We start from the raw sequence: 12,228 nt of genomic DNA, 5'->3' as shown, positions 1-12,228 counted from the left end.
TCCAAGAAAATCCACAAGATTGCTCCTTGCTCCTAGCTAGAGTGGTACTCCAAGTTGTGAGTGATTTGGTGGAGGATTTGTGGGTGAAATGGAAGCTAGAAGATGAAGTTTTTCCTTCCCTTTGTTCTTCCTTGAGGGCTGGCCGAAAATGGAGAGAGAGAAATGAGAGAGTTGTGTGTTGTGGCTTGTCTTGGAAGATTGGAGAGAAAAGTAGCTAGGAAGATTTGCCAAAAAGTCAACTTTGAATAGTTGTCGGAATAGGGTTTCGTACCACCAATTTCTCTCGAGTTTGATACACTCATGCACAAATCCTCCAATGTATTTCCTTTAACACTGTAATTACCCACTCTTACTAGTTTAATATTAATTTCTCAAATCTCCACTTAGTTGTACTAACACGATTATCGAGAAACTATCGACGCGCGCACGGTAAAAGCTTAATTGGAACTCACTCACTTCTAATTCCTCAATTAACTTTTCTTAGTCTACTATTAATTATTCTTAATTCTCCAAGATTATTGCACTTCTCGAATCGAATATTGTCTCAAAAAAAAAAACGTGTATTCACTATTTCTCGCTAAACAAGCCGCAGAAAAATTAAATAACACTAGGGCAAATAATTATAAAATAAACTAAATTAAGAAATAAAACATGAGTCCTCACATTTTCTTCTTCCAAAACTTCACCAAAAGCTTCCCTCCAAGTTAATCTCAAGATTGATCGGAGTAGATTAGGATTTTTTGTTGGATTTATAATGATTCAAGCAAGAAATCAAGGCCGGATTTTTTTGTGGCTTTCTCCCTCTTTTCTTCTCTCCAAATTCGTCCAAGGCCAAGGAACAAGAAGAAGAAATAGTGGAATGATAAGAGCTCAAGTTGGATAAGAAGAAAACTTGGTCTTGGTCAAGGGTTTTGATCAAACTTGGTAGGCTAGTTGACAAATGGCAAGGAAAGATGTATTGTCTATTTTTTGTCTCTCTATTTGTCTCCAATCACTAACATATCTAATGCTTCTATAATTAATTCTTAACACCTCTTGTCACATAATCCCTTGTACACAAAACTCATTCTAATCTACCAAATTTATTGCACACACCTCACTAGTCGGTCACACTAGTGTAATGCACTATGAAACATAACATGCACCAAATTAAACATGCACCAAGTTAAATAATACAATAGAAGAAAAATCATGATTCAACCATAAAAGCAACCAAGAATTTAAGGCAAGTAAGTTCAAATAAGAGCTATAAAGACAAGTAAAATTTCGGAGCCTCACAGCAAGTAAAGGACATAATATTTGTAATAGTTGTTTCTCATGGGATCGACCCGATATATATTCTAAACTACTATTTGACATGTATACTTGCAATCAAACGAGTATATTTTGGATTAAACTTGCACTTGGATTGAGAACGCGTCATCTAGTCAGTTAATTAAATCCCAACTGCATAGGAAAATTGCAATACTCTAGGTTAGAGGTGAGTTTGGCTCCCACTTATTTACCATTCCCTCTCTAGCCGGGGTGGCCCCTAAAGTGGTCTGGAGTAGCAGTAGGAATATGAAAAAAAAATCCGATGCCCCTCTTAACCAGTGTTGGTGATTGGCATTCACAAGATGGAACTTTTTCCAAGTTAATCTCAATTTTTGGAAAAAGCTAACACCTTAAGGTCCCTCTAAGCTTCTCATGTGTGCTTTTTAACTAGTTTAAAAAACATCTAAATCTTAGGCTTCAATTACACCCATCTCAACTAAATTCCATCATATGCTCTTTTTTTTTAACACCGTCAAATACTTCTTTCTTCCAAGAAAACGAGTGACCTTTTGGCGAGTTTCATTAGGTACTCATTAAACAAACCCTTTCAATGTTCATTTCTCAGTCCGTTCCTTCATTCAAATTCATATCTTTAGAAAGAATTCATTCCCTTTTTTTTGTTTGTTTCTTCAGTTTAGTACATTTGTACAAGTAATGATAGCCAATGAAGGAGATGACGAATAAAACACATGATCCTGAAAATACGTTGCAAATCAATGTATCTAGAAACCAAATCCCATTCATTGTGCACATAAGCAATAAATATTGCCAGGATCATTCAAAAAACCTTGCGTAATTCCTTTTCAATCAGAAACAAATAAGCAAAGTTCCATCCACGCCCCTCTGAATTCTTTCACATTCTGTATTCAAATCTCAAATTTGCTTATAAGTTTCTTTTTCACACATAATAAGGAAACATTCCATGAATACTCCATTAAAAATCTTCCACATTCCGTATTTCTTTCTCCATTTTTGCTTCCAAAACAAATCTCCTTGTGACTTTCCATATTCTTCCGTTGAACCCTTAGGTTACTATAAGATGGTAGGAAAAGAATACCAATCAGATTCATATTTTCTCCAGGCATCAATCTTCTCAAAATTCCTAAACCATGGCTGCAAAGATTTCTGTTTTCTGTGTCTTTTCCACGCTAAGATTCCTTGTAACCTTGATTCTTATCTCTGAATTTTCACTCATTGAAGGAAAAACTGGTGGCTTCTCTGTTGATTTAATCCATCGTGACACTCAAATATCCCCCTTTCATGATCCCTCCAAGTCACACTACGAACAACTGAATAATGCCTTTCACCGATCGTTCTCTCGAGCTGCATATTTCAAGAAACGAACTTCTCAATCTGATTCCAACCATGCACTGGATTCATCAGCACAAATCCAATCCTACATCACATCTAAGAATGGGGAATATCTAATGAAAGTATCCATTGGAACACCGCCAGTAGATGTTCTAGTAATTGCTGACACGGGCAGCGATCTGACATGGACACAATGCAAGCCTTGTAGTCAATGCTACAAGCAAGATGCCCCATTTTTCGATCCTCACAGAACATCAACCTACAGAGAAATATCATGCGAGTCTGCATCCTGTGCTGCTGTCGGAACTTCCAGTTGTGATGATGGAAACAATTGCGAGTACAGGTTGTCTTATGGAGACAATTCTTACAGTATTGGTAGTCTTGGTGCAGAAACGTTTACATTCAAGTCGAGTTCTGGAAAAAATATTTCGATCCAAGGAGTTGTTTTTGGTTGTGGGCACCAAAACGATGGCACGTTCAATGAAACTGCTTCTGGAATCGTTGGACTTGGAGGGGGAGCAGTTTCTATAGTCACGCAATTGAGCAAATCAATTGGTGGAAGATTTTCCTACTGCTTGACGCCTTTGGTTTCTGAATCAAACGTTTCAAGCAAGATCAAATTTGGCAACAATGCTGTAGTTTTGGGCTCTAACGTAGTTTCAACTCCATTGATCAAGAAAAATCCGGACACTTTCTACTTTATCAATCTTGAAGGCATTAGTGTTGCAGATAAGCAGATTGCATACAAAAATTCGTCCTCGTCCAAGTTGGATAACACCACTGACGAGGGGAATATAATTATAGATTCTGGAACAACCTTAACATTCGTCCCTCAACAATTTTATGATGATTTGCAATCTACATTGAAGGAATCCATCAATGGTAAACAGGTATCCGATCCAAATGGCCTCTTGGGCCTTTGCTATCAGGTGGAGGATAACATCAAGTTGCCAAATCTTGTGGTACACTTTACTGGTGCAGATGTTGTATTGCCTCCAACTAGTACATTCATTCAAGTGAGTGAAGGGACAATTTGTCTCACATTTGTTCCTTCCGATGATATTGCCATTTTCGGAAACTTGTCGCAGATGAATTTTCTTATTGGATATGATCTTATAAACCAGAAGCTCTCCTTCTTGCCAGTTGATTGTACCAAATATTAGTAGAGAAATTTGGTATGCTTTTAAAGCAATTGTCTGCAGTTTTATTAGATCATATTGTGATTCACATTTCACCGTCCAAATACTGCTGTATTTTTCTGCTATGCTAGTTTGAATTTATTGTCATTAATATTCCAAAACTCATCTGTTTTGACCCCATCTCAAGCCAGATTGGGTCCTTTAAACTATACTTGTATTCCCATTTTTTCTTTTAATTTTAAAATGAGATACTTTAATCCTTGCAATATAGAATTTGTCCCAAGTAAGTAAATTGTTTAACTGAACCTTAGATGTTATGTCTAAATGAGACAAAATTTTATACTTTAAAAAGGACAAAAGTGAAATGAATTTTGTACTTAAGAGATTAAAAATAGAATAAATTTTTATATTATAAGAATTAAAGTGGGCATATTTCATATTTTAAAGGGTAAACTATTCCATTTTAAAGTTTAAGAATAAAGTAAGAATTCAAATATAATTAAAAGGTACAAAGTAGAATTAACCTATACTGTATTTGTGACAAATGCTGCCGTGCTGTGAGATAGCATTGGAAATGTATGTTGAAACAAGTTTTATTTGATTTAGATTAAAAGGGTAATCGAGAAAATTGGTTATGTTGAAACAAGTTTCTTTTCATCTTGGAATTTGGCGCCTCAATTTTCTGGCGAGTTTTTCTTTTGCAATTTTTTTAAAAAATTTAGTTACAAGAACCTTAAAAAAATTTCTCAGAATTTTTAAAATGTGTACTTTAAAATACTTTTTTAAAAAAAAACACTAAACTTTTTCCCTTCCTTCTTTTCTTCTTCTTCCCTCCCTCCTTCACCTCAACCGCCCACCACCAGCATTGTCGGTGGCACTAGCTACTCCTCTCTATTTGCTTTTCTTTTTTCTTTCTTTTCTTTTCACCCTCTCTCCCTCCCTCCCTCCCTATCCTCCTCCCTCCTTCCCCTGTCCTCCCTCCTCTTACTCTCCTCCTCTCCTCTTCCCATCTCCTCCTCCTTTCTCCCTTTCCCTACCACCTATACTCCCTCATGGAGGCTGGTGAGGGGCGGGTGAGGGACGGATGAGGGAGAGGGATGGGTAGGAGAGGGGAAAAGGAGAAGGAGGAGGGATACGAGAGGAAGTGGGAGGAAGGAGAAGGGAGGGAGAGCGAGCAAAAGGAGAACGAGAGGAAAAAACAAAGAGATGCCAATCCAAGGTGATGGCCAACGAGGAGGCCGTGGTTGGTGGTGATGGGATTAGTGGCAGTGGCAAGGATGAAAAAGAAGAGAGAAATGAAAAAGAAAAAAAAAAGAAATTTTCATTTTTTTTTTACAAAAATATTCTACCACTTTATGGTAAATTACTATAAAGTTTATACAAACATCCAAAAAACTCACCATTTAAGTGGGGCCTATGTTATGGACTTTCTTTTTTGGTTTTCCTTTTTGCTTATATATAACGATTTCTCTGTACAAAAATGTAATCATGTTACACATTTGTCTTTCTTCTCACAAGATATTTCATTGGTTGATGAATGATTTTATTGGTCTAAAATGTCAAATTTCTTTTGATCAAGTGATAATCAAATAGATGCTGACAAGTGACTACTTTATGCTATATTTGAATGATATTTTATGTTATTTTTAGTCACTTTGGCAATATTGCATGAAGGAAATGGATCATTTTGGCTATAATTGGTGTAAAATGATTTTAAGTCATTAAATGAGGTTTTTGTCACTTTTTACTTGCATTTTTTCCATAATTTGTATAGGAGTTGGAACTATACTTCATTTGGATGAAAGAGGAAGTTGACAGCTTTGACACATCTTTGTATTTCGGCTATAACTTGAGCTACAATGATCGGATTGAGATGATTCTTGAACTATTTTGAAGATAAGAGATAGAACTACAATTCATGGCAAGACATCAAAATCCAGTTTGAAGGTTTTCCAGGTCAAAAAATCGAATTACAGTAGCTAATTTTCTATGGTCGAAACAGAGACAAGGCAGTGAGCAGTCAAGCGTATTTCTGTCATTTCTCCGCCTACACAAATCCAAATGAGATGATTCTTGATGCATTGGAAAGATAACTCAAAGGACTACAAGTTTAATGTTTTGGTCAAGAGTTAATTCAGCTTCTATCAATGAGAAAAGTCTAGTTGAAGTTGATAAAAAATTGGAATGCCTTGAAGACTGGACAGAAATTGCTAAGTATGGCAGAGGAGCAATCTGGCCGGATGATGGCCGGATTTGTGGCCGGATTTTGGTCAGAAATGGCTGCTCCCCACTTGCACAACTTGTTTCCTCCTCCAATAATTCACAGCTATTGATGGACGTGTGACAACAACTTTTGTAGCTGTAAAAGTGATGTTTGAAGCCTCATTTCTTGACTAAATCATCTATAAATAGCCATGGACTAGCAAGGATCAAGAGAGCTTGGAGAGTGCAAGAAATACCACAAAAATGTAGTTCTTACATTTTCTTAGTGTTAGGTTAGTATAGTATAGGATAGTTTAACTAGTAGTTCATCCTTCTTGTTTATTAGCTAAGCAAAAATGAAGATGGAGATGAAGAAGGCAAGGAAAGAGCTTATGTGACAAGGGTTACTTTTCCTTTCCAACTCTTTATCTTTTGTACTTGATTCTATGTTTAGTTAATATACAAGTTTGGATTCTATGTTTATTATGTGTGTCTAAAGCTTATGCCTTGGGTATGGTTGAACTTTTTGTGATTGTTGGTGTTTATTATTTGGCTATTTGATGCTATTATTTTCAGCAAGTTATTTAGCACTTTAGCTCTTTAAATCATGACTAATTTGGTACGATTAATTGTGATTATCTAAGGGTGTTGTTTCTTCAATGAAAATTGAGATTTAACATTAGTTCAAGAAGTGTTAAACCTAGGGAGTACACTCACGAGAGTAGAGGTGCACCTATGTGGCTTTAGTGATTCATTTCATGTAATTTCATAGAAGAAATGAACTTGTAGCTAAGTTCATAACCACGAGAGTAGGTATGGATTAGTTATAAGTATAGTTGATTCACTGCGAAAGTAGGTTTCACATACATAAGGATGTTACGCCATAACTAGCCCAGATAGTAGTACTCAATGATCCAAAAATAACACTTGCATGAGTAGTTAGGAATACCATGACCTAAGGAGTTTTCATTTGTTTTTATCTTGCATGAGTTTAGTATAGTTTTATCTCTTTTAATTCATTGATCGTCTAAATAATAGAGAAGCTTTAGTAGTGCCGGTAATTGTCCAATCTTCCTCGTGGGATTGACCCGATATATGCCTTAAACTACTAGTTGACCTGTATACTTGCAGTCAAAACGGGTATAAATTGGATTTAAACTTGTACTTATATTAAAATCCCGTCAGATGCTTTTAATATCTCATCAACAAAGAAAAAGCTATGTATCTCCAAGGCATTATAGATGCAATGTTAAAATCAAATAACTAGAAGTAATTAATCACAGCAGAAAAAGCAAGGTAAAGTAGAATATCTCGAACACATGAAATAAAAACCATGTTAAAAATAATGCTGGCAATATTTGCCAGAGCAAAATGTAGCTTCCAGAGCAGAGTTTGCATTAAAAAAAACAATTTTGTCCATCATCAAACAGTATTATTTTACATAGCTAAATAATTTTGGCACCAGCATGCATTCATTGAGAAAAGTTTCTCACTTTAGCAACTTGCACTAGTCAAACATTCTTGTTCTTGTTTCTTCTGGGAGGACTTGAAAATTTGTTTATATTTTTTTTTAATTCTCTTTTATTTTGAATAAGTTAATTTATAATTTCTTTAATACTAATTTGCGTCCCTTAATAGTTGTAATAAATAATAGAGTCGAGAGTTTTGCTTTTACTTTTATAGTTAGTGCATGCCAAGGTTTTGGTGCATTGGGGTAGTGTGATCAATTGGTGAGGTGTGTGTACTAAACTTGGTGCATTAGAGCGGGTATTAAGCAAGAGAAAGTATGTGATTAATACTGCTATGAGTAAATTAGTGAATCATAAGTTAAAAATACAAGAGAGACAAAGAAATAGGCTTGAATCGACTCGATCTGCTTGTTACCTGTCAAAGACACTACTTGATCAAGATTTTATTTCTTTAATCTTCTTATTTTCCTTTTGTTTCCAATCCCTATTTTTCCTTAGCATGTTGGCTGACATTTTTACTAAAAAGAGAGGAAAAGAAAAAAAAAGCAAACAAGGAATGGTTGGATGCCAAGTGTTGGCCATCAAGACAACCGTTGACCAAGAACCTTTCTTCCATCTTTATCTTTCCTTTCACCGAAAATTCCCTCACTTTCCGCCCTTCTTGGCTGACTCTTAGAGAGAACAAAACTTCCATTTTCACCTTGCTTTTGCCTTGATTGAGTGAGGAATCAACAAGAACCACCAATCTAATCCGAAGGAAGTTGCAGCAAGGTGACAAGGAGGCTTGTAGTGGAGTGATTTGGAGAGGAAAGGTTTGGTTTTTCATTTTCTCCTAGAGGTTTGAAGGTATTAAGTTGGAAAACTCTCCTTCTCTTTCTTATATTGCATTTTATTGGGTAGATGACTTGAATATAGAAGTTTTATGGAAGATATCATGGATTTGTGAAGATTGGTGAATTTTCCAGCTTTGTCTTATATTTTCCAGCCATGATATGATGATATCTAGCCTTGTTATGGGCTTGAGAGTGTTAATATGAAGATTTCTAGCTTTAATATGACTTTTTAGCTTCCAAATAAGAATTTCCAGCTTTAGTTCCAAATTTCCAGCTTTGGTAGAGAATTTCCAGCTTAGGTATATGATGAGTATATGCTAGGTATATGTTTGATATAGTTAGTTTTGTGGCTAAAATAAGCACCCTATGTATCTTATAACTTGTAGACTTGATTGGGGTTATTTTACTATGGAATGTTAGCTTTGCAATTTGAGGAAAAGTTGAGGTAAAATAGGGAAGGTGATGCCCGTTTTTCTTCTTGTGGGGTAAGTGAGTGAAAGTGGAAGTAGAGGTGCGATTTGTGATCGATTTCGACTTAACTTGCTTAGGAATGTTTGAGTTGACCTTGGTAGTGATATGTAAGCTGAAATTTTGTCAAAAACTATATATTTTGCAAGCGGAAAGTAATGGCCACTTTAAACAAGATTTTCTAAATGCATATATCAAGCTATAAATTTAAAGATTTCAATCGTTTCTTTATCAAAACCAAAAGAGCGGGCATGTCTTTTCTAGGGTTTATTAAGTATTATGATTACTATTTAGATTAGTTTTATTTACTTGGTTTTTCTTTGATATTAATAAGTGAAGGTCGTATAGTTTGAAAGCCTATTTGATTACTTGTTGCTATACGACATTTTATCACAGATTTTGACTCTGGCTAGGGGGTTGGACTTGAGCTTGATTCTGATAAGCAGTGAATCATTGGTGAGTGTCTCCAATTGCATGACCGAACTTGATACTTGAATGCAATGCTTTGTTAATGTGATTGGAAAATACTTGACTTGTTTGGTTGGGTGAGGGTGTAATTTATCGCACTTGTCCTAATTTGATTAATTACTGTACACTGGTTACGAATGGTTTCATGTATATGTGTATGACTTGAATACTGCTTCGGATCCTAACTCTATTGGTTAGTTGGGCGAATCGAGCCAGCAAGGACTCGGTCAAGGAGACTAGCGAACCATAGATACTGTTTATTGTTTATTGTGTAATCCACTGGATATGTTCCACTGGATTCGGTATACTCGAGTATTACCACCACTGTTAATATTGGAGTTCAGGTCTGGTAGGGGGTTTGATTGGTGGATGGTGTTGGAGTTAAGTGGCGCTCTATTGGACTTGCTACAGTACTTTGAAAGTTGACGGAGTGTCAACTGCTTCTCGACAAGCTGCAGCTAAATTAGCTCGCAAGAGCGAACTATATCCTTATACCTGAAAATGTTGAATACCTAATTAACTTGTTGCTTGAAGTGTTATTGTTAATGTGAGAACCCGAAAATTTTCACATTTTTTAAGCATTATTTTATTTCTTTGCCTACATTTTATACTATCCTTTAAAATATTAAATTTCTATACATGTTTATAAGTAAGTACAGTTTTTAAATCATTTTCCTAGTATAAGTTAGAGTACGTTAAATTTGAAGTGCATTATAGACGTGGGACCCGCTAGTGCGGTAAGTGCGATAAAATTTTGGTGACTAAGTGATTTTTGTGAAAAGGGATATTATTATACAAGGTGCTAGAGGATAATTAGAGGTTTGTTATATGATGTAACCATTGGAAGCCAAAAGGATTAGAGAAAACACTAGAAAGGCCAAGTGTCACTACATCATTGGAGGTTGGACTTTGACCTAATTTTCTTCACCTTACTAAAACAAATTTTGACCCAAAATATCCTCCATTTTCTTCTTCTTGGCCGGCTGTTTTGAGGAGCAAAACAAGAGAGAAAAACTCCATTTTCTACTTCACTTGTTAGCTTGGATCTTGAGTTTTAGCCAACCAAATTTGAAACTACTCCATACAAGTGCTCACTAAGGAGGTTTAAAGGCTTTGGTGGAGTTATTTTAGAGGAGGAAAGACTAAGCTACCATTTTCCTTGTGGTCATAAGATATATTGTCAAGAAAATCCTTCTTTACTTCTAGTAATGGCATATTAGTGGTTCAGAAATGAGAAAGATGTAGTTTTATGAGGAATATGGTGATTTGAAGTAATGATTGAGGAATTTTCAGTTTTCTTAGAGAATTTTCTGCCCTCATGTGATGATTAATGGTTGGCCATGATTTATTAGCTTTGATATGTTAAAAATCTAGTGTTATGGTGTTAGTTTCATTTGCCTAAAGAATTTTCAGCTTGGGTGTTAAATTTCAGCTTTAGTAGAGAATTCTGCCCTGTTCTAGCCAGTTTCATTCGGCCATGATGTAGGCCGAATTGGGCTTAGATTAAAACATGAAAGTTGTAGGAAATCATGTTTTATAGCTTCCCATAAAATTTCAGTTCAATCTGAGTACTGTAACATGTAAAATGACAAAAATACCCTTGACTGCCATAGGTAGAGTTTTGCGGACAGTTTTGACATTTCATCATTCTGACTTCATTTTTCACCTTGATCCATTTTAAATCAGCAGTTGGCCAAAACACAGAAGTTGTAGTCTTATGTTTTAGCTTTCCAACGCATCTGAAAATTCCTCAATCAGACTTGTGTAGCCTGAGTTATTGTCATTTGAACCCAGTGCTGTTATCCAGCCTGACAGTGAAATTCTGGTTTTATAATCCGTAAATGCGACCTAGATAAACTGTGAACCGGGCTGAGTTGTTTTCATGAAAGTTGTAGGCCTTTGTCTTAGTTTCGAAACGGTATAAATTGTACCCCAATCCTATAAGCGTAGCTTTGGTTGTGACCGATACGCTAAGAGACATCAAACCTGTCATTTTGTTCTTTACCTTAAACCTTATTTCCGGTCACTTTTCTAGCTTGGTTTTGTAATGGAATGACTTTTAGCCTATTGAACGGCTATTGTATTGAGATTATTTGTGTGTGATTTTGGGGGCTGATTGAGGAAAATAATGAAGCTATAAATGGCTGGAAAATAGGTAAACACAAAGGGCGTGCTACCCAAATTTGCACTCGAGGGCTAGGTAGATGTACTCGCAACTTGAGTAAGGGTTGAGGATGAAACTAACTTGAATCATCTAAGGTATTCAAGTCTTCTTTATTAGAGGTATATAAGTTAGAATCTGATCGAAACTTGTACCCTTGAAAAAATGAAATTTACGACTAATAGAAATACGTTTTCTTCGTTTCTTCGACTCAAATGGAGATTTTAAAGTTTTACGAGTGAGCATAAGTTTCACAAATATTTTACTCATGTCCTTTGGTTTAAATGTACTCTTTTCACTTCCAAAACTATACTTATACTTTGTACTAGTAGTTATTCGGATTTTCTTGGTTCACCTAAACATTGGATGGTTTAACTGTAATATTTTCTCTTGGTTATTATTAGGGTTCCTTGGTGATTGAGGGTATTATCCGGAAGGAAACTTTGGACGTTATTTTGCTTAAATAGGTGAGTGTTCTTTGTACGTTATGTTTCCAATGACTATGTGACTATGTGACTATTTGTGAATGTTGGATTAAATGTTAAATGGTTTCAATGATTTCTAAAAATGAATTTTGTTATGCGAGTGCGTACTTTATCGCACTCGACCTAAATGAATGTGAAATTTACAATGATTAAATGTTTAAATACAACTTGTACATGAATGTAAGCCTTTTGGCTGAACTGGGCCCTTGCCCTTCGTTGCCGGTCGACTCGAGCCAGAAGCGAACTCGGTTGGGCGATTGGTGACCCTGGATTAATGTTTGGTATACTCGAGTATGACCTCAAAGTCTGGTGGAGACTGACCAGTGTCCAGTAGGGGGAAAATGAAATGAATGAATGAATGGCAAGAACAATGGAGGG

At 35.8% G+C, this 12,228-nt stretch overlaps 1 protein-coding gene across 1 annotated transcript; it reads left to right on the top strand.

Annotated features, from left to right (window-relative positions):
• Positions 1-2,423: 2,423 nt before the first annotated feature.
• Positions 2,424-3,788, top strand: LOC113752020 (aspartic proteinase CDR1-like). The gene has a single exon (XM_027296163.1). The coding sequence runs from the start codon at positions 2,424-2,426 to the stop codon at positions 3,786-3,788; it is 1,365 nt and encodes a 454-aa protein (XP_027151964.1).
• Positions 3,789-12,228: the final 8,440 nt, after the last annotated feature.

This window comes from Coffea eugenioides, chromosome 11 (assembly GCF_003713205.1).
Source record: "Coffea eugenioides isolate CCC68of chromosome 11, Ceug_1.0, whole genome shotgun sequence".
NCBI lineage: Eukaryota > Viridiplantae > Streptophyta > Magnoliopsida > Gentianales > Rubiaceae > Coffea > Coffea eugenioides.
The sequence above is the reverse complement of the archived record's forward strand: the minus strand, read 5'-3'. Positions and strand labels throughout refer to the sequence as shown.